Source organism: Rhinatrema bivittatum, chromosome 2 (assembly GCF_901001135.1).
Source record: "Rhinatrema bivittatum chromosome 2, aRhiBiv1.1, whole genome shotgun sequence".
Lineage (NCBI taxonomy): Eukaryota > Metazoa > Chordata > Amphibia > Gymnophiona > Rhinatrematidae > Rhinatrema > Rhinatrema bivittatum.
In genome coordinates this window covers 129136638-129159810 of record NC_042616.1, presented here as the reverse complement: position 1 = coordinate 129159810, position 23173 = coordinate 129136638, and the positions used below count along the sequence as shown (strand labels likewise).

The following is a 23173-nucleotide window of genomic DNA, read 5'->3' as shown; positions in this document are numbered from 1 at the left end:
AATTATTTAGTCATCCTAGTGTTTTGTTTTTTTTAATCCTGTTTGCAAGTATATCAGAAGCACACGTTAACTGAGCATTGCAAGTCCATGACTGGTATACTAAAGTGACCGACTTTCAGAATCACGGGTTTCACAGAAGAGCTCTCCTTGCATTCATATTATGCATCTAAAAGCTGCTGCCCAGGAATAGAGTATGCACCATAAATCAGATGGAAGAGAAAAGAAATTAAAGGAATAGATTCCATAGTCCATCTTTAACTGTGTGGTTTTTCTCTTCATGGATTCCCATCTTGTAGGGCAGTACAGAGAAGATGGAGTGGATGGGGTGTAGTGGGGTTAATGGTTTCTGTCTTTATAAGAATTTAAAGAGGCTGTTAATCTCCAAAAATATTTACCTACATAAGCATATTTGGAGAGAGATTTTATTCAATTTTTTTCAGTAGGGGAGCATTATTATAATATGTTCGTGGATGTGCATCATCTGCTCATCTCTGCTGCATTTGCAGAAACAAAAATGTGCTTATATAGTCATTTCCAGTGTGCATAAACTAGTCACTTTTACTGTGTAGACAGTATATGAATGGATCCCTTATAAACCAGAATTACAGAATTCTGGTCTTCCATCTGCTTTTCAGGAGATCCACAATTAACATTCTTCTATTAATTTGCATACAGTTGGTCGAAGAATTTAGTTAACCAAAATCTGCAAATTATCTTGAAACATGAGTCTGTTTTATGGTCCTTGATGGTTAGAGTTGCGTACCTCTGGGCCACAGAGTTACTGCAATGAAATAGTAAACTTGGATTAGCAGCCTAATGGTAGACTCTGAGTGTGTCGCCGGCGTCAGACTTTCTGGCCTGATATTCTGAGTCACTTCCTGTAAGTATTGGCAGAACTGGTTGGCACGCTTCCTTCCCTTTCTTTCCCATGTTGGAGAAGCGTCAGACTTGTCAGGCATTCACAGTCCCTGCATACAGTGGGATGAAAGGATTGAGTGCTGTTCATCATAGGTAGTTGTTGCACTGGGGTGAGCACTTTACCTGGTTAAGGTGTTTTTGAATGATTCTAGGCATATGTGTCTTCTCAGATAGTCCTTCATAAGTGATAGCTCTCACATGCAACAAATTGTCATTGAGGAAGTCGCATCAAATGCTATTCGTATGGAATTATAAGAATCCGATGTTTCTGCTCTTAATCCAAGCTCTCATTTTTGACATGGCAGTTTTTGCCTACTCCCCTGGGCCCTCCTGTTCAGTCAGAACCTGAGTTAGGATTCTGGCACCGTGACCCTTCATTTGCATCTACCTTGAGATTTATTTTCACCTATTTTTCATCCCCCTTCCCTTCAATTCCCAACATACCTAGTCTAATCTTTTATTGGTTGGGGAGGGGGTTTGTAGCCCATGCACACGGGTTCCTTTCAAAACCCGTGATCACTCTTGAATCCAGCTACAAGATGTCACTCTTGAGCGAAGACCACGACTGTCAATGTGGGGAGCAGAAGATCTGACTCGGGAGGAGCTTCCTGATTTGTATTGCACTGCCACTGCCAACACCCAGCCTGTCCTGATTCTGTTTTATGAACATGCAAGCCTCTTTGATCCCTTTTTTTTGTAAGCGTTTGTTGAATACCCTGAGTGAAAGCCATCCCTAAATAAAAGTTTTGAAAAATGATGCTAAAAAAGAAAAAATGCATTACCGGTAACATGCACAGACCTTTCACTAAGACATGGACAATATTTCATAAAATATAAATATGATAAATTCTTTATCTTATAATTTGGAAATTCACAAGGGATTTAAGTCCAAAGTGGAAAGCATACAGTACAAATCAATAAAGAGTTGCAGATTTCTGCAGTGGCAATGGGATTATCAATCTGTGATAAATAGGTAGTCTGCATAGTAATGTGGTTACATTTTAGGCTTTGAAATCTTCTGTGTATATTAATTTGGAAATAGTTTTATCGTTTGGCAGGGAAGTAAGAAAAACTACCCTTGTTTGGAAAATGGTATTTTTGTAACTTTCTATAGAATTTTGCAAATTTTAAGTGATAAAATGCTGCCACATTAAGTTTTATGTTAGCTGTAGTAGGTGCTATGAGGTATCTTTAGTCTTGACCACTGCTGGGCCATGAGTTGAAGAATTTGTATGCTGCTGCCTTCTGATGGCGCTGTCTGAATGATCTTTGATTCAAGTTCTGTCATAGTAGGAAACAGGAGATGACTTAAGTCCCCGTTGAGGTAGAGAAATGGCTTAGCTTCATCAGATGTAAAAGTTGTCCTTGCATTCTTCCTTCTGTAACAGGAAATCTCTCATTACGGTAAATGTTCCTATACACCCACTGAAAATCAAAGGCATACTCAATTTGAGATGACCAACAAATCCCCGCTCCCAGTATTTTGGAATACAAAGTTTCCCAGGATTCTAAATGGATGAGGTGGGAGAATCTCTGAATTCTACTTGATGCAGGAGTTTGGGTCACATGTTATTCTATCCTTGCCTTTCAGTATTATTTTGGAACGTTTCTCTCTGGTTTTCCTATATGTTCAAGTTGAATACGGTCACAAATGATAGGTTTTTGGTTCCTTCTGTGAAGTCATCCTCATTTGGAAGCAATTACTCAAAACAGAAACAGATTACATCATTCTTAGCTTTATCTGTTACTATTAGCAGAGCTTTTCTATAAATTAGTTTGAGCTTCAGGCTCATTTGACTAAATGGGTTTGAAACACAGTTGGACTGTTTCCATCTCATTTAGGGAAACCTTAAACAAGGACTGCATTGTATCCAAATTATTGTGGGGTGTTTTTCTCAAGTCCATTTGTGTGCTCAAATGCTGTTTATAAAATTCGTCCAGGCTCAATGCGTGCAATAGTAGACACGTAACCCGGTTTCACATTGCATTTTCATGCGCACTGAGGAGAAGCATTCTGGGGACAGAGTTAGGTGTAGAGGACACTTAAGAGAGTAGCTTTAGTTTTTTTTTTTGGTTTTTTTTTTAAAGTGTGCGTGGAAAAGTACATGTGTAAATTCCACTCTCTGAAGACGAGGTGTAACTTTTTGCCAGTGAATGTTTTTGTGCTACTCTGCCAATTACCTGAGTGTTGTTAGAGTGAAATACGCTTTGAAAACACTCGGTGAAGTCTGTGTGCGCAATGTACCCCCAGACTTTACTACTGTGTGGGCGGTGGGCAGCAGTCCCTCTGTGTGAAACAACGTGCCAGCATTCTGATTTTTCCAGGCACACTGGCACAGGGTCCCTCTTTCAGATTCCAGATAACCGGAGAAAATTCATAAAGATGGCACTGATTCCAGGAATGGTTTTGACAGCCTCAAAACTGAAGGCTTGGCTGTTTACAGGAGCGTGTTGGTGAAGCTGGGGATTGCTGTGATTAGCTGGGCTTTCAGTTTCTTTTTTACTTTGTTGAATGTGTTTTTCCTGGTTTTGTTCATTTGTATAGGTAGCCTTGTTATTTTTAACATATGCTGCTTTGAGCGACATGTTTAGGCCAGGTACATGGTTGGAGACGGTCTTGTTTCACAGATGATCTAGGTGAAAAGCCTTTTATTCCAGCATACAGATTTCTGTCTTGCTGCTTGGTTCTAGACTATTACAGTTTTTTAAATTAGTTTATTTGTAATGCCATTCCTTAAATTAACCATCAAGTTTCACTAGTGGGATGTTTTGCATCTACCATTAAATTGATGTGAGTTCTCTGTTATTACAGTGTCCCGTAGTGTAAATGTTTAGAGTTCTTGGCTCAGAAAAGAATGAATGTTTAAATGAAGGAAGTCCTACTAGAAATTTATAGTCAGGATTTTGTGGTCAGATTGCACCCACTTGATCCTGTGAGTGTGCTGGGGCAAAATTGTGACACACACTCCCCCTCACTCCTGAATTATTTTCCAACAGGGGGAAAAGTTGAAATCTTTTAAGGTCTTTAGGCTCTTCAGAGACTATCTTCTACCTTTCAGTAAAAAAAAAAATAATAATAATAATTTGCAAAATTAATAAACAAAAACACACTGCATAGTGTCTGCTGTTGTCCAAAAATAAAACCTTTACTGAAGTATTTAATGCAGACAAATTACTTTGCAATGAATATACTTGGATCTGTGGTATCCATACAGAAAATAAAAGCCCAGGAATCCAAAGACAAAATCACAGACCATGTATAATCACTAGGAGATTCCTTCAGGAGATGGGACCCTTTACTGGGCTCTCCCCTTATGGGTACCTGCTGTCTGGTGTGCTGAACTGGAAACACTTTCCTGAATATGTGAGCTGCTCCTGACTCCTTCCTGAAAATAGATCTTTCAATCTGGCGGCTCTTACTTTTGGCACCAATCAGAAATCCACTCTGCAAACCTGAAGGCAAGCAAATGTTCAGTGAAATGCAAGGAGTATAGAGCTAACTTCCCTTTCACTACTCTTCACCTCGCTTGGTGCTGCCAAACTCAGCATCTCCCTTCTCCTGAAAGTCCTGCGGGCTTCAGTCTGTCTGTGAAGACTCCGAAGCTTATAGTAAGGGGCGTGTTAGGGAAACTCTTACATCTACATTTAGACATCAGACCTTTTGCATTTTGTCAAGTAAAGCTGGATCTTTACAGTGATGCATGAAAGTCCACAGGTATCACACTAAGGTAAAATGAAGATTGCGTATTACCTGAAGTGGAGCAAATTCGTGTTACGATTGTGTTGGAAAGATAGTAATTGACTGTCGTAAATTCATTGTACAGTTCTGGTTCCATTTCCAGGTTTAACACCAAAGGAAATGAGTAAGTTAAAATGGTAAATTACAGTTTAATTTAAGAAGTTCCATTAACTTTAATATATTTCTTAATTATGAAATATATCTGTACTATATGTGACCCATTTGGTCCCTGATGGAGTAAAGCTACCAATTACCTAAATATTGAGGGTATTGCGATCACAATCTATTGGTCCCAGTATTATTTTATGTATTCTGTTTATTATTGTCCACCACTTTGGGTGGTTTGGGTTGAGACTGGGGAGGCAAGTAATAAGAATATGCTTGATATTTCAGCTCCTTTTCATTTTGAAATCTGATGGTTTTAAAATTTGAAATGAAATAGTCTTCATAAGTCTTTTGCAAATAAGACCAAATTTGTGATAATGCTTTCATATAGTCTGTGTTTAGCTTGTAAATAAATATTTTAAAAGAAATAACTTTATATGTGCCATTGTGACACATTATGACATTCACGGTGATAACAGATACTAAGAAGAAAAATGTATTTCTTTCCATTAGAACATAGCTTTCTAAAACTGATCCTTAACCTATAAGCATGTTTGTGCATCATAAAGCACTGGTCCTACTTTAAACCCCCAAGAGCTTACTTGCTGCCATGTAGTGTGGATGAAGATTTTCGTGGCTCTATGCTACTTTTACACACACACACATTTTTTTTTTGAAAATTACTTTTTTAGTGTCCAACAGTAAGAAGATATGCAGTGCTTTGCTGATTGTAAGTCCCACGGTAAACCAGAAATAACACAAAATCCCGAAGATTGAATTTTCCCTAAATGCTGCCACAGTCAGAATACACCAAGCCGCTGGCGCCGCTTCAGTGAAAGACCTGCACTATCAGCAGGCACCAGAAAAATCTCTCATAGGTCTCAGAATGTCCTGACATCCCACCCCTGGTGTGCCAGTGCCCGCTTCACAGAGAACCAATCCTTCACCAAGTCATTTTTCACATTCACAAGCTAATTTAACATGGAACACTAGGTGTGAAACTGTGATTGACATAATCAGGAAAGTGCTGCATAGTTTTTCATGTTCTGGACACTGGATGTGTGTATGCTTTGTTAGCATGGTTTCCTTTTGAAATGTAAAAATATGCATTCTTTTTTACAGGGGTACATACATGATTACAACTGCATGGTTTAAATCCCTTTAGAAAGGGAAGCAATGTCTGATGCTCCTTTTTTTTTGTGATGGGGAATTTTGCGAGTTACATTTAAAAGATCTGCAAATTGAACATTTTTGTATATTTGAAGATAATCTGTGGATATTGTTTGTGAAAGGAAAGGTAGCATCTTTAGTTTCCAATACATTTTTTCTTTAAGGAAGTAGGTAAAGTTTTCAAATGCTAGTTGACCCACTTTTGGCATATTTGTATGCTTTAAATGTGGAACTTGCACTTTCTGGTTTTTTTTTGTTTTGTTTTTTTTTATAATCCCAAGAGATTGACATTATGCAAGACCCAAATCCTTGTTGTAAATAGTTCTCTACACCACTTCTGTACTGTGTATTAACTTAGTGTATGTTTCTTTTTTAAAACAGTGGTGCCTCCTACTCTGTCAAGTTTGATCCAGTATGAGGAAGTAATAATACATGGTGATTTCTTAGCCTTCCAATGGAATAATCCAGCCAACATTCATTCTCTTGTTACTCAAAATTACACTAGTGAAAAAAATTGTGAGGGTCCAGTTTTTCTCCTAAGACGAGCAGGATGGTAATCCTCACATGTGGGTGACATCATCAGATGGGGCCCGGCACGAAAAACTTCTGTTGGTTTCTAGAAACTTTGACTGGCATACTGAGCATGCCCAGCATGCCACCATCCACACGTCCATGCGGGGTCTTTCTTCGGTCTCTTCTTTTCCGCAGAGCTACCGTCTCACGGTTCTGGAGCTCATGCTCTGTTTTGCAGGAAACGCTCCACAAAGTGCATCTTTTTCACTTTCCTTCCTGCGTTGGGTCTCTTTCTGGTTCCCCATTGGTTTTTTCATTGTTCTGTGAGTTTTTTTTCTCTTTTCCTCTCCCTCTGTGTCTGCCGGTCTTCATGTCCTTGTGGTCTTCTGTGTGCCTCATGGCAGCCTCGGGCTTCTGTTAGTGCCCCCCCCCAGCCTATGTCCTTCACGGATCCACATGAAGTGTGCATCCTGTGCCTGGGGGCATCGCACGATGTTTGGGGATGTGAATTGTGAGCTCAGATGACCCCAAAGGGTCGCCATGGCCAGCTGGATAAGATGGAGAAGGTTTCTGGATCGAGGAAGTCTGATCCTCCCACTCCGGCATCAATGCCATCAACGCTCAAGGACCAAGGGGAACCGCTTGTCCTCACTCCTGCGGTGTCTCCTCCTCCGAGGCTTTCGGGTAATGAGGGCGCCGGAGATCGGCTCATGTTGGTTTCTTCTAAGTCCCGGACCTCTGTGTCATCATCCTCATCCTGTGTGCTGGAGAAAGACCGGGCCAAGCACTGTGGGAGATCTCGGAAGCACCCTCATCAGTCACCATCCTCGCACGGAACAGGACTTGGGTTGTCCTCAGCGCTTGCTGCCTTGCCACTGAAGCGGCCACGGTGAGAGGAGACACGAAGCCGCCCACGTTGATTCCGGTGTCAGGCGCAGACCCTCCTCAACGTCCCAAGGAGAAGCTGGCCTCGCCCCCTTCCCTCTCAGCCTGCCCTTTCATCTGATGTTTTCAAGGTGGAGCTTGAAAAGTAGAGTACACCTTGCAGTAGAACATGCTTTGCGTGACAGGGAACCAGAGCTCCTGCCACTAGTGCCAGTGCCTTCACCGATGCCTGTGCCTGCACTGAAGCCAGCTCGATGCCCTCCTTGGTGTCTTCCCAACCCAGTTGCTTGCACCCTGCAATCCCTCTGTGACCCTTCGGGCACTGAAGCCAATCCCCATCGGGGACTCCTCCTTACCATTGGAACCCTATGAGCCCAGGCCCGTGTTGCCTGGGCCAGTTCCTCAGTATCTCAGCCCCGGGATGCACCTAGCGCTTACCAGCCTGCTTCCCTGAGCAGTCTTGATGAGCCTGAGGGCCCTTATGACCCTTGGGGAGATGATATCTCCAATGGCTTGCCTGTGGATTCCAATAGTCATCTTTGGATCCATCACGACATTTATCTCCACCAGAGGACCTAACCTTTGCAGGTTTCATCCACACTATGATGGAGGCCATACCCTTCCAACTTATGACGGAAGAGGATGCCCACCATAAAATGCTGGAGATCCTCTAGTTGGTGGATGCCCCAAAGGAGGTAGTGGCAGTTCCATTCATGAGATCTTTCGTGAACTACTTCTGAGACTATGGGAATACCCCCCTTTCTGTTGCACTGATGAACTGGAAGGCTGATGGGGTATATCTGGTGCAGCAGACTACAGGTATTGAAAAGTGTCAGCTTCCTCACCAGTCAGTGGTGATAGAGTCTGCACTAAAGAAGGCAAAGAGATAAAAAATGCATGCCTCAGTTCCCTCTGGCAAGGAGCATAGGGTGTGGGATGCTGAGGGTAGGAGGGTTTTTCAGGGCTCCGTTTTAGTAGCCGTATAGCCTCCTACCTTTCGTACATGACACAATATACCCGTAATCTCTGGAAGCAGGTCCAGGAGGTTGTGGATCGCCTAGCCCAACAGCCCCAAGAGGCCCTTATGTCCATTGTTCAGAAGGGCTTGGAGTGCAGAAAGCATGAAATGTGGGCTACCAATGCCATCTTTGAAAAAGCAGGTCACAATTTGGCTGCCAGCATTTCTGCTATGCATCTCACTTGGCTTCATGCCTTGGACCTTCGACCTAAGGTTCAGGAAAGACTGGGGATAACCATTTCAGTGACAAGGTAAAGGATGCAGTCGAACAGCTGAAGGATCACCACGAGACACTCCACCATCTGTTGGCTGGAGTCTCTGCTTCCTCGTCCTTTTCCAAGAGGTCGTGAGACCGGTGACAAAGAGACATTTCTACAAGCCGAGGAAGTACTATCCTCCTGCCCCTTGCTACCATCCAAACAGGTCAGTTCTAGGGGAAGGTGTTGGCAGTAGCGGGGCCCCAAGACTCAGCCATCATCGCAGGCTAGTCCTGCTAAGGAGTTCTGACTGGCCACAAGACAGTACAAGTCAAGGGTTTCAGCCAAGACCAGAGGGCCCACCAGGCTGTTTCTGTTTTTTTATGGACCGATGGAAGTCCGTGACTTCGGACCAATGGGTTCTAGCAAACATCATCACAGGTACAGGCTGAATTTTATAAAGATTCTGCTAGATTCCCCCCCCCCCCCACCCAATGTCTGCTTTGGGATCCCATCTCGCATCCAGAGCAACTCCTAGTGGAGCTCTCAGCCCTCTTAATGGCCAGGGCTATGAAGCCCATTCCTCAGGACCAGCAGAGTCAGGGTTTCTTGATTCCAAAGAGAACAGAAGGCCTCTGTCTCATCTTCGATCTGCGAGCCTTGAACATATTTCTCAAAAGAGAAAAGTTCAAGATGTTATCCCTGGGCACCCTGATTCCCCTCCTGCAAAGAGGGGACTGGCTTTGCTTCCTCAGCCTACAAGATGCCTATGCCCACATCGGAATCTTCCCAGCTCACAGGAAGTATCTCCGCTTTGTGGTTTGTCATTGGCATTTTTAGTACCACGTGCTCCTGTTTGGCCTAGCCTCCACGCCACAGGTCATCACAAAGTGTCTGGCCATGGTCAGAGCCTATTTGTGCCAGTGGGGGAATCTAGGTCTTTCAAGAGCAGCACCCAGACGAGAGCTTTGCAGTCGCTTTGCTGGACTATTCAGGTTCTGGAGTCCCTTGGGTTCCTAATCAATTACCCAAAGTCCCATCTCCATCTGTCGTCATGGCTGGATTTCATAGGGGCCGTGTTAGATGCGATGCAGGCAAAGGTGCTTTTTCCCCGTGACAGGGAAGCACGTTGATGTCCCTAGCAGAGGAGGTCCAGCAGAGCCGGATAATGTTGGCGCAGGGTATACTGCAGCTTCTGAAGTACATGGCCGTGACTGTCCATGTCACCCCATTTGCCCATCTACATATGTACTGGGCCCAGTGGTCCCTGTGATTCCAGTGGCACCAGGACACCCAAAGCCTTCAAGTTCACATCCAAATCTCCCCCTATCTCAGGGGCTCTCTGTCTTGGTGGAGAACTGCTTCCAATCTGGAGCAGGGCATTCCCTTTCAGGGTCCTCCCATCCAGATTGTGCTTACCATGGATGCATCCCACCTGGTTTGGGGAGACCACTTGGAAGGTCTCCACACCCAGGGCTCTGGACCACCTAAGAAGCTGCGTCAGATCAACTTCTTGGCTCTAAGGGTGATCCGGTATGCTCTGTCGGCTTTCCAAGATTGGTTAGCCAACAGGATGGTCCTCATTCAGACTGAAAATCAGGTAGCTATGTGGTATATCAGCAAGTGGGGGGGCACCAGGTCCTTCCTCCTCTGTCAGGAGGCAGTGTAGATCTGGGCCTGGATGTTGGCTCAGGGAATGCTGCTCTGAGCCATGCAACAGGAAAGTTCCCTAGTACTGCGCCCTGACCAGGTTGGATGGCCAAGCAGCCACGGATGCCTTTGCCCTTCATTGGGTCACAGGCCTCCTCTATGCATATTCTCCACTTCCATTGGTATTGAAGACTCTTGAAGTTTCACCAGGACAAGGGGGCCTATGATCCTCATAGCTCCCCATCGGTCCAGACAAGTTTGGTTCCTGCTCCTCTGGGATCTCTCTCGACGGGACCCGGTCCATCTGGGGACTGCCCCAGACCACCTCATACAGGATTAGGGCAGGCTGCACCACCCCAGTCTCTGGGCCCTGTCACTCACAGCCTGGGTATTGAGTGATTGATCTTGCAGCCTCTTGACCTCTCAGAGGAGGTGTCCCGAGTCCTGGTGGCTTCGAGAAAGCCTTCCATCCAGAAGTCTTATGCTTCGAAATGGAGGAGGTTTACCATCTGGTGTGAGCAGAAGGGTCTCGACCCCCTTCTCCTGCCTGGTCCAGCGACTCCTGCATTACCTACTGCACCTCCCGGAGGCTCGGCTCAAAACCAACTCTGGATACATCTGAGTACCATAGGCGCTTACCACCAGGAGGTGGACAGTTCGCCCATCTCGGTGCAGCCCGTGGTAGGGTATTTCATGTACTTCAGCTGCGGCCTCCCCTGAGGCCCCCTGTGGTTTCTTGGGACCTTAATGTGGTGTTGGCCCAGCTGATGATGCCACCATTCGAGCTGCTGTGCTCCTCTACTCTCAAGTATTTGACCTGGAAGGTCATATTCTTGGTAGCAATCATGTTGGCATGCAGGGTTAGTGAACTACTTGCCTTGATGATTTATCTGCTCTACACAAGGGGTAGATTTTATAAATTTGCGCGAGGGCGTACTTTTGTTTGCGCACCAGGCGCATGCCAGGTGCGCAAACAAAAGGGGTCAGAGGCGCCGGCCCAGGGGCATGGTCGAGGCCTCCGGACCAGCCCCCGGGTCAGGTGATGGCGCGCCGCCAGCAGCCTGCTGGCATGCACAGATGGCACAGATGCACAGATTTACGCCTGCTTTCAGCAGGCGTAAATCTGTGCATGCCAGCAGGCTGCTGGCGGCGCGCCATCACCCGACCCGGGGGCTGGTCCGGAGGCCTCGACCACGCCCCTGGGCCGGCGCCCCTGACCCCGGTCCCGCCCCGGATACGCCACCTCCCCGCCCCTTTTACGAAGCCCTGGGACTTACGCGCGTCTCGAGGCTGTGCGCGTGAGGGCCCTGCGTGCGTAAATCCGGCCCAAGATTCTTCCATGCCCGGATGGTTTTGCGCATGCACCCTAAGTTCCTGTCGAAGGTGGTGACAGATTTCCATCTTAACCAAGCCATCATCCTGCCTACTTTTCTTCCCTAGGCCTCATTCCAACCAAGGGGAAAGGGTGCTGCATACACTCAGTTGTAAAAGGGCCTTAGCCTTCTACCTGGACTTGGACAGCAGGCCACAAGCAATCCACCCAGCTCTTTGTCTCTCTTGATTCTAATCATCTGGGAGTGGCTGTAGCAAATCTGAATCTTTCCACCTGGCTGGCGGACTGTATTTCCTTCTGCTATATCCAGGCTGGACTGCAACTGGGGGGGGCCATGTCACAGCTCGTTATGTCAGAGCCGTGGCAATTTCGGTGGCTCATCTGGGTGCAGTTCCAATGAGGGAGATCTGTAAGGTTGCGACATGGAGTTCTTTTCACACCTTTGCAACCCATTATTGTCTGGACAGAGACTGCCACCGGGATAGCAGATTCGGTCACTCTGTTCTCAGGAATGTCCTTCAATTGTGAACCCAGCTCTTCCTAATGTGGGTTCAGGCTGTCCCCGCTGTTACCAACAGCACCTCTGTTGTGCCTTTGGTGTACCTATTTGGTGTCTGTTGGTTCCATTGTTTTTCAGGGCCAGCCTGTAGCTAGGGATTCACCCACATGTGGGGACTACCATCCTGCTTGTCCTAGGAATAAGTGAAGTTGCTTACCTGTAACAGGTGTTCTCTTGGACAGCAGGATGTTAGTCCTCAGGAAACCCACCTGCCACCCCGCCATGTTGGGTTTCTATAGTTTATTTTATTTTTTCATAATCTACTTACGGGACTGAAAAAAAAACCCCGTGTGGACAAGTGGATAGTGGCCTGCTGGACATCTTCAGTGTGCCAATCAAAGTTTCTAGAAACTTTGACATAAGTTTTCCATGCCAGGCTCCATGTGATGATGTCACCCACAAATGATGACTAACATCCTGCTGACCTAGGAGAACACCAGTTACAAGTAAACAACTTCGCTAAACGTATGGCTGCTATTACATTTCATGGAATTTTCCAAGCTGTAGCTGTATTGTGGAATGTGCATTCTTATTGGCTGAGCAGCAAGATTATGGCTTGAAGACTACCACAATTATAGCTGTACAGAGAAAGAAGCTTGGGAGCTCCAAACACTAATGGGACTGACCAGCAAATGAAAAAATGTTCTAAATTTGAAATGTAGAGCCCAGATATACAGTACTATGAGTTACCACTGCTTTAAAGTAGAATGAATGCAGTAACATTTTAAAATCTTAAACAGTTCTTGATAATTGGCGTTTAATCCTTTTTCCTTTTTTAAAGAGTTAAAATTAGAGAGAGACTGGTGAAAGAGGAAAGCATTCGTGGAAGCCCTGAACTTCTCTCAGAACCAGTTACTGAAAGAAAATACCATCCAGTGCCAGTTCACTCCATGTCTCTTCAGTCAGAAACTTCTGCTTTTGACAGGGTTTCTAAACAACCTATGTGTTCCATTCGTCAACCAATTCATGGCTACATTCAGCCTGCTGGCCATGCTCATATCGCCAAGACGGTAGCATTAGATGAGCCGGAGGATGTCTCAGTTAGCAGACTTGTAGTACCAGCCAATGTCTGCTCCATAAAAAAAATTCCAGCAACCAATGAGGTTGAGATTGATGAAGGTGCTAATGTGCGCTGGAATCCTAGATCTAAACTGGACAATCCAAATTTGGGGGGGACACGGTCTTTTAAAAAGTAGAACAGCAGCCCTGCCACCTGATGTTTGCAGTCAGGAAAAGACCAGAGATGATGCCTGGGCAGGTGGAGAAGAAAAATTTAGAAGTGATTCATCTATCGTAATCAAGCCAAGGACTAGTACTTCAGCAATCGAGTTCCCCATCCGCAGAGTCCCCGAGAGCATGGAAAGAGGTGGAGCTGCTATGTACATTCAAAGTGGTTCTATATCTCAGCCTGCCAAGGCAAGAGGTTTCACTCGCGAAATATCCACAATGAAGCCTAAAGTTCTCACTCGCTCCATGTCCAGTGATTACGCTGTCTCTCCAAAACTCGAGGTCTTTAAAAGTAAGGAACCAGATGTGAAGAAAGAAATGGAATTTAAGAGTTCTGAAGTGCACGTGCCCAACGGTGAGGTTGGCATAGTTGATACAAAAGTCTCTGTTGCTCAACTCCGTAGCACCTTTCTGGAGACAGCAAACCTCAGCAAGAAAACTGACCCGTAGGTGATGTTTAAAACCTTGTTTTAGCGTGGCACTTGCACGTCCTTGCCAAATGACACAAAATAGCAGTGTTTGTTTTTTCCTGTATTAATTCACAAAGCTTAGCTAGCGCACATAGGAGGCTGTTAATGCAATGGGCAAAATCCTGCAGTTCTTATGCTTGCTGACGCAGGTTCTGTCGTAACTGGAATGTTTGTCATATGTCTTTGCATGGAACGGGCATGCTGACTGATGACAGCAGTAGTGGTAGTAGTGAATTGTTTTGAGGTGCTTCTAACTGTACTGTATACTTTACTTCTGTCTTCTTTCTCTGTTTTTCTTTTTCTGCATTTCTGTGATTATGGTATGGTTTTGAAAGTGAATCTCGGGTTGAAATGCCCACATCGGGTAATGATATGTCTGTCAGTACTGACCGGGAAAGAGGGCCTCGAAGGCCAAGGCGCTATTTTTCTCCTGGTGAAAGTAGAAAGACTTCTGAAAGATTTAGAACTCAACCTATAACTTCAGCAGAACGAAAAGAATCCCATAGGTAGGCCCTAGTTTGTGTGTGACTTGTGTGGTTCTTGGTGCTTCTAAATGTGCAGAAGTAGTACACCGTTTCCTTCTGGAATAATGATGCTAAAACACTGTACAAAACCTGTAGTGGACTTCTGTAAAATGCACTGTATGTTGATTTGTGAAAACGTGGCTAAAATGTCTGAACTGTACAGAGTTTTATGTACCATGTCCTTGTGCTTTCTTATGTAGAAAATACCGCAGCCTTATCAAATTACTTTGATGCTTGCACTAAATCATTAAGGGATTTATTGCTGTAGTCCTTTAGTTGAAAGACACTAGTCATTAATAGAGAGATTTTGCCTCTTGCTTCCTGTTGAATATTGTGCATTAAGGATGCACTGTCTTACTTAAATATCAGTATAATTATAGATTTTTTTTACGAAAGGAAATTGGCATTGGTGAATAAATAATACTTCTCTTCTACAAAAACCAAACTTTGGATACACAAAAACCAATCATTGTTGTTTATTTTTCTATACTGTGTTTGGTTGATTCTCCAATATTGCCTAAAGTGTTAACCAAATTGAAGTTAATGCTTATATGTTGAGGGTAAGTACTCTAGCGTTGTAGTGTCCTATTTTTGAGACAGTGCTATTCAGTCATAGTTGTCTGGTGAAAACTGTAAAGTATGTATGTGATATGCATGTCTAGTGCTTTTCTTATTCTGTGTGACCCAGGGTATAGTTAAGAATAAGATATTTGAAATAGCATTCACAATATCTGATAGTTTTTTTTATCACATGGCTCCATTCTCTGAAAAATATTCTTAGGTAATTATTTATAGCTTGATTTCATCTGATACATGTGAATTCATTTTTCCATCTTTACTAGGTCCCCTTTGAGCCCTGAAGAGCCAGCTGCAGAAGGTGAGACTGTTCATAGACTCTTCTCCCTCTTTACTGATTATAAATGATGGGGGCTTTGTAGTAATAACTAAATGAACCATAAGCTACAGTTCATGGTTCTTGGTGCTTTTATGTCAATGGGCAACAAATTAGGGAGTTAACCTTTAAAGCAAGTCTTCAAAACATCATCCTGCATTTCTTGGCTTGTCCTGTTGGTCTCCTCTTTTTTTTTTGGTATTTTATTTTGCATATGGGGGCATGTTTAAGAGGGTATAAATGTGTTTATTTTATTATGATGGATCCAGAACCATTTTTCTCAAGGATAGTACCTGTTGTGTCACAACTAAATGCCAACACTGGTTGTACAATGTGCATTGCCACCTCTATCAGGAAGCTACTTATGCTTGGCAAAGCACAGTAACCCAGATGGCAGATAAGGATAAGTCCTTCCACCCACTCTGCCCAGTTGTCTTTCTCTGGGTGTCTGTCATCAACAGAGGAAGACAACATTCCTGTATTTAATCCAATATAAACTCCTCTACCTGTGTATGGCTTTTACACAACCTCTTAACAGTGTACCCTGCCCTCTGTATTTGTCCCAAACTCTGCCACAGCCTCACTGTCTATCACCTCTGCCAGGAATCTGCTTCCCTCACCCCAGTCTCCCTAGAAAAATACCTCCTTCAATTTCCTTTGAGGAAATTGGCCCGTCTACTCTTCCTGGCAGCTCCTGTCCTACTCTAAGGATGTAGTTCTGTTATCAGCTATAGAAGCTTGACCTTTGAATATGGCTTCTTAGTCAAGTCAGCTTTAGTTGTCTTTCTCTTTTGGTTCATGTACTTCACCACCAAGGCCCCTTCCGAGTCCTTACCACCAAGCTTGGCAGATAGCTGCCCAAACTGGCGAGGTGGCTGTTGGATCATCCAGCCACCCTGTGATCATTAATGTTAGGGTTATAACAAGGACTGCTCTGTGCATGCTACCTCCACTTTCTTGTAAGTCTGATGCAGTCATACCTCCACTTTCTGCTTATCAGCTTCTGCTCTCCCCAGTATAGCCTTTTAAATTTCCATATAACTCGGCAAATGCTCAAGCCCCCTCCTTCATGTTTTCTGTTACCCCTCCCTGCCCTTATCATAGTAGTTTGCCCCAAGCATCTATCAAAGTAAACTCTTCTCTTCGAAATCACCATGCCTCATTAAATCAGTCTTATAAAGCAGCCTCTTTATTGTTTAAATTCTATCATGGTTTAGTTGCTACTTCATGTATCAGTAGGTTATTTCAGGCATCTACACCCTTTCACTAAATATTTTCTCAGGTTTCCTCTGAATCTTCCTTCCTACAACTTTGTGTTATGACCCTTTGTCCCCGAATTTCCTTTTCTTGTGGAACATTTCTTGTGGAACATGCTTAGTACCCCCTCCTACACAGTCTCAAATTACACCTCTGCTTCCACCCCGTCCACAACTTGTTGGCTTAAAACCACCTATTAACTGTTCACTTTCCTCCCCCCTAATCTTATCCTACATCCTCTCTCACTCCACCTCCCAACACCCCACATTACAACATGCATCAGCACCAGATCACCATACTCAAGTATAACAAATACAGGCCCAACACCCCCCTATACCCAAGACACCAGTCACATTTAAGAACTATCCTTCCCACTATGATCTCCCCCCCTCTCACCCAAATCATCGGCCTCACTGCTCTATCTTTACTCCTCCTAAATGTTCAGTCTCTAAACAAAAAGATACCCCTTCTCTGCAACCTTCTCACCGACCAAGACCCAGACATCTGTGCTATAACAGAGACCTGGCTAAAGGAATCTGACACTGTTCTCCTAAACCAATTTCCATCTGAAACACACGACATTTTCTCCATCCCCAGGCCAAAAAGGAAAGGAGGTGGTTTACTTTTAATCATAAAGAAAAAATGTAACATGATTCTCCACCCCATCCCCCCCCCCCGCCTAAAATTGAAATAGGCCTTTTCAAATCCCCCTCTTTACAAATATGTCTCATTTATGCTCCCCCAGGTACACTTCATACCAACCCTTCAACCCTTATAGAATATATTGCATCTAACATCTCCATTGACATTCCTGCAATCATACTTGGTGACTTCAACCTGCATGTTGATACTTCCCCCCGCACTCCCTCATGTGATGCTATTCTCAATTCATTAAATGCTTTAGGCTACAAGCAATCTATCCATTTGCCCACTCACAAGGCGGGTCATACCCTTGACCTCCTCTTTACCAATGCCCTCATACAAACTGACACCCCCTCTCACACACCTATCCCCTGGTCAGATCATCACCTTATCAAAACTGATCTCTCCATCAAGACACCTACCTGCCATGATAGTACAAAAAAAACCATACATTACAGGAAAAACTGTACCAGAGATGACCTTATATCAGCCATCGCTAACAAACTTGACAATCTAGAACTCACCAATGTAGACACAGCTCTTGCCTCCTGGTATGACATCACCAATAATATAGCTAATTCTGCCTGCCCCCGGCAAACTAAACTTATCTGTCCCCAAATTAACAAGAGTAAGAAACCTTGGTACTCCCAAGAGCTAAAAAACCTTAAACAACACCTTCGAAAATCTGAAAAGATTTGGCGCAAGGATCCCTCACACACACACCTGGCTCAATTTAAAACCTCCCTACATCTATATAATGACAAACTTAACATGACAAAACGAGACTTCTATGCCAACAAAATACACCAATTCCAATACAACCCTAAAGTACTATATGATTACGTTAACTCACTTACCAAGACGGCTGCCCCCGACATCCCTGACGTAATAGCCAAATCCAAATGTGAAGATCTAGCCACCTTCTTCCAAACCAAAGTAGACGAGTTACTTTCAAAGTTCACCCCTTGTGCCAGTCCCATCAACATTGTCGAACCCGATTTCATCAATACAAAGACTTGCAACAATACTACTGTTCTCTCCTCCCTAGACTGCACCTCAACATTAGAAATAGAAACCTTTATCAAGAAAGCCAAACCTTCCACTCACCCATCTAACACATTCCAACAAAACATCTCCTCACAATACCCAATATTATTGCTAAACCATTAACAAATATCATTAACCTCTCCATTAACTTGGGACAGGTACCTCTCCCCTTGAAACAGGCTATTGTCAAACCCATCCTAAAGAAACCCAAACTTGACCCCTCTGATCTAGCCAACTATCGCCCTATTTCCAATCTTCCATTTATTGCTAAACTCCTTGAAAAAACCGTTAACAAGCAACTCACTGAATACCTTGAAGACAATCACATCCTTGCCCCCGCACAATACGGCTTTCGGAAATCTCATAGTACTGAGACTCTTTTACTTTCCCTAACAGACCACATTATTAAAGGATTTGAGAAAGGACAATCATACATACTAGTCTTCCTTGACATCTCCTCCGCATTTGACACCGTCAGCCATCCCATTCTCCTACAGCGGTTGACTGAAATAGGCATTACAGGTGTTGCCCACAACTGGTTCAATTCATATCTCAGCAATAGAGATTACAAAATTCAGCTAGGCAATCATGTTTCCAAGGCTATCCCCCTTAATCAAGGTGTCCCTCAAGGTTCATCCCTCTCTTCAACCCTCTTCAATATTTACATTATACCCCTCTGTCACTTCCTATCCAGCCTAAATCTCCCACACTACATATATGCTGACGATGTTCAGCTCCTCATACCCATCACTGACTCTATTTCTAAAACCATGGATTTCTGGAACGATACTCTCCAATCCATAAACAATCTCCTTTCTTCCATCCACCTAGCTCTCAACACTACTAAAACTGAAATCATGCTCATCTCACCCCTTAACCACTCAATCCTTCCCCCTCTTTCACAGTTCCAATTTGCACAACAAGTCCGTGATCTGGGTATCATTCTCGATGGGCATTTCACACTGAAGAAATTTATCAACAACATACTAAAAGATGGCTTCTTTAAACTTCATACACTAAAAAAACTAAAACCCTTACTACACCCCCCCCCGATTTCCAAACAGTGCTCCAAACCACCATCTTCGCCAAAACAGACTACTGCAACTCCCTTCTCCTCGGCCTTCCTAACAACGCCATTCACCCCATTCAAATTTTACAAAACACAACAGCCCGAATCTTGACCAACTTACACAGACACGACCATATTACACCTGTTCTAAAAGATCTACATTGGCTCCCTATAGCTTCCCGTATACAATATAAGACTCTCTCTCTCATCCACAAGGCTTTAAACAATCCTGAAATGAACTGGTTTAATGAATCCTTCCGCTTACACCAGTCTAATAAGCCTACTAGACACGCACATCTCGCAACTATGCCCATCCCTTCCCCTAAACTCTACAAACTAACATCTACCAGAGCCCGTGCAATATCGATAGCCGGGCCGACCCTTTGGAACACAATGCCAGTTGAACTACGGCAAGAGGAATGCCTCAAATCGTTCAAGCGGAAACTCAAGACCTGGCTCTTCGCCAAGGCATACACCTAATTTTTTTATTTTATTTTTTATTTAAAGAATTTATATACCGGGGTTCCTGTATAGTATACATATCACCCCGGTTTACAAGGAACCATAACTATCGCTAAGGAACCGTAACTATCGCTTCATTTAGCGGTTTACATTGAACATTTAGTGGTTTACATTGAACATTTAGCGGTTTACATTGAACATAGTTAATTTGAGAAAACATAATAAAACATAAATAAACATAAATAAACATAAAATAGTTAATTTGAGAAAAAGTATATAATATGGTTAACCAGTTAATAACTAAAAAGCAGGTTAATAAGTAAATAAGTAAGTAAATAACATTGAACTTGATAGAATCTGGTAACAGGATAAAATATAGTGTTGCATATGCTTAAGCATATGCAACACTTAAGTGTTGCATATGCTTAAGTTATATATAACACTTATGCTTAAGCTTAAGTGTTGCATATGCATATGCTTAAGCATATGCTTTCTCCCTTCCTCTCTACTGCCCACCCTTCCTCTCCTCTGCCCCCCTCTTCTGGCCCTCTATCCCCTCACTTCGCCCTTCTCCTACCTTTTTCTCCCCCCCTCACCTCATACACTTTTTCTCCCCCCTTCACCTCATACACTTTTTCTCCCCCCCTCACCTCGTTCCCTTCCCTCTGCTCGCCACTACCCCCTCTCCTCCTAGCACCCCTAAACTGCTTATCTCTTAGTGTCTTCCTTCTGTACATATGTATATATTTACAAACCTCGTTGATTATTTAATGCAAATTTCCCCTTGTTATTCACACCCTCATTTATTCATTTGTTAACTTGTTTTATTTGTTCAATGTAAAGCGCCATGCCTGGCGTCTGTGTTACACTGTAAACCGATGTGATATCCTGGATGAATGTCGGTATATAAAAATTTTAAATAAATAAATAAATAAATAAATAAACACTTCACTTTGCCGTATTTTATCGAAGCCTGTCAAATAGTTAAATCTTTCTTTCATATGGCCCCTCTCCTTTCAGAAAAGACTTTTAGGCCTAGATTCATCATTTTGCTATAAAGTTTGCATGATTAGCACCCACGATAAATAAAAAAAATAAAATAAAATAAAGGGGGGGGTATGGTTAGGGTACTCTCTGAAAGAGAGACAGAGGTAGACGTGGAGAGAGAGAGACTCTTTATAAGGCTCTCATATTAGCCAACTATTTATACTACCGTAGGAGAGTGCACTAGTAACTCGAGGTGAGGATTTGATGGTGATCTAGGGTATGGGGGGCAGTTTTACATGCACAGTCAGAGGTACGAACAGCACAGTACACATCAGTGAAGCTTTGATATGATTTGGAGTGAGGAAAGGTACACCTCTAACTGTGCATGTAAAACTGCCCTAGACCACCACCAAAATCTCACCTCGAATTACCAGTTCACCCTCCTACAGTGGTATAAGTAGATGACAAACGTGTGCCACCCTAGAGGCACACTCCTCTCCCTCCCCCCCCCCCCCAAAAAAAAAAAAAAAAAGATTTGCAATAAATATTGTAAATGGCAGTTCGGGCATACCGCACAGCTTAACGGCAGGAAAAAAAGTGTAGTTATTTCCCCAGTGTTAAAATGCGCGATAACATGTGTAACACTATGACATTGCAACATTAAACACCCCTCATTTTCATAAATCCCTCCCAAACTCCTCCCCTTAGACTAAATGTTAAAAGTTTGCTTACGCATCTCACGATGCAAAAAATAACGCATGCATTATGGTGTTATCATGGGCATTAGAACCCTAACTCTCGCGATAACGCCCTAATGCATTTTGATGAATGACCTGTTTAGTTTTGACATGCTTTACTGCTAAGTTTTGTAATTTTAAAATGTACCTATTCTATCTAAATTTTAGATTATTTAGATGATTTCAGGAAGATGGCTCCTCTTTGACCAGAATCCTAGTCCAGTGTTTCTCAGCCAGGGGCCGGCTAGCTACCTTCCTTAAATTATATGGACTGATTGTAAGGAGGCATACACTCTTCCTCCCTGCCCCCCCCCCCCCCCCCCACCTGCTCTTTGATTTCATGAGTCAGCTCTGAAGCTGGTCCTTGTTCTTTTAAGACAGTAGCTAGCCAACTTAAAAAAAATTGTTTTCCAAAAAAAAGTTACTTCTAAAAGTAAATAAATAACAATTTTAAAAAATATGTCACTTTCCCTCCCAGTTAGTTACCAGTTATTCCCTGAAAAAAAATCTTCTCTCTTCCTCCAATAGGTATTTTCTTAAAATAAATAAATAAATAAAATAAGAATCCCTGCCAGCCACACTATTACAATCAACCCCCCTGCCACCTGGCCTGCCTCCAGAACATTTTTCTATTGGGGCTGTTCTCAAGACCTTGTGGGCTTAGGCTATAAATGCTTTGCTTAGTTGGTTTGTGCGCCCCATCTGCTTTTACATAAAGTTCAGATTTCTTGTGCATTCACTATGCAGTGCCTCATTTCCTCTCCTCTTATCTCCTCTAATACCCCTCATTTCTAACTTAATTCAGCAGGCAAGATGCTTTTATCTGCACCCCTCTCCTTCATTACCACATCGGAGCTCCTAACTCCCCACCCCCGCTGCACCAAATGCCTGGAGTTATCTTCCAGAATGGGTGCCTAATGCTCCCTCTCTTAACATATTCAAATCCAACCTAACCAGAAAACCCTTTCTGAGACTGCTTTTAAAACTTAAACCCTAGTTTTCCCTGATCTGGCCTTTCTGGTTTACTGATTTCTGTAATAAAGTTTCCTTAGAAGTTTTGTCTGTCTTGTCTAAGTTGTATGCTCAAGGGAGCAGGGACTTTCTTATAGGTGTCTGTACAGTACTACTTTCATCTTTTAGCACTATATAGTCAATAATAGTACTAATGGTAATTCAGACTTTCTTAGTGTGTAGCCAGATGGTCTCAGGACCAATGGGTTATGTGCTCCCCTGCTAGCAGTTGGAGACTGAGTCAGGTTTCAAAGCTGAAATCACCTTAGATATACCCCTGCAGTGACCTCAGCCATTCAGTATCTCTCTGGCTCCCAGAAGATGTGGATGTGCTAGCCCTGCACCAGCAGTGGTGTGTAATGGGATTGCAGCACTAGTTGGAAGAAGAAATTCAAAATGTTACCTCTAAATTGGGAGAGAGATTGAGCCCCGCTCTCCTGTGGTGATACCTAAGGGTCCCTCCCCCAGTGGAGAATTCCTGAGGTGATTTCCGAGATCCCTCAGAGGTGTGCCTTGGTCCGGTAGCCGGTTCCCGACGTGGACTTTTATTGCTGAAGCAGCTGAAAGGCAGTGGGTGCAGGAAGCCGAGCGAGGCGGTGACAGCCTAAGCTGTCTCCCTCCGCAGCCGGAGACCATCTCAGTACTCAGCCAGTAAGTGCTGAGCCCAGGTAAATAGAGAAGAACTCCTGCTATTCAGAGACGTGGAAGGGCTTCAGTAAGTCTTTCCCCACGGTTTCTGCGGTCAGCGCGCCATACCTACG

The 23173-nt window shown here is 43.7% G+C and overlaps 1 protein-coding gene across 12 annotated transcripts in view; it reads left to right on the top strand.

Moving 5' to 3' along the window:
- Positions 1-23173, top strand: part of SVIL (supervillin) — a 348412-nt gene that overhangs the window by 197405 nt on the left and 127834 nt on the right. For 11 of the 12 annotated variants that reach the window (XM_029588612.1, XM_029588613.1, XM_029588603.1 and 8 more), the window contains one exon: positions 15151-15185. In XM_029588612.1, coding sequence (XP_029444472.1) covers positions 15151-15185 — 35 coding nt within the window. Of the gene's footprint in view, positions 1-13214; positions 13761-14119; positions 14291-15150; positions 15186-23173 lie in introns of those variants that run through there. The other variant, XM_029588614.1, reaches the window with a different exon arrangement.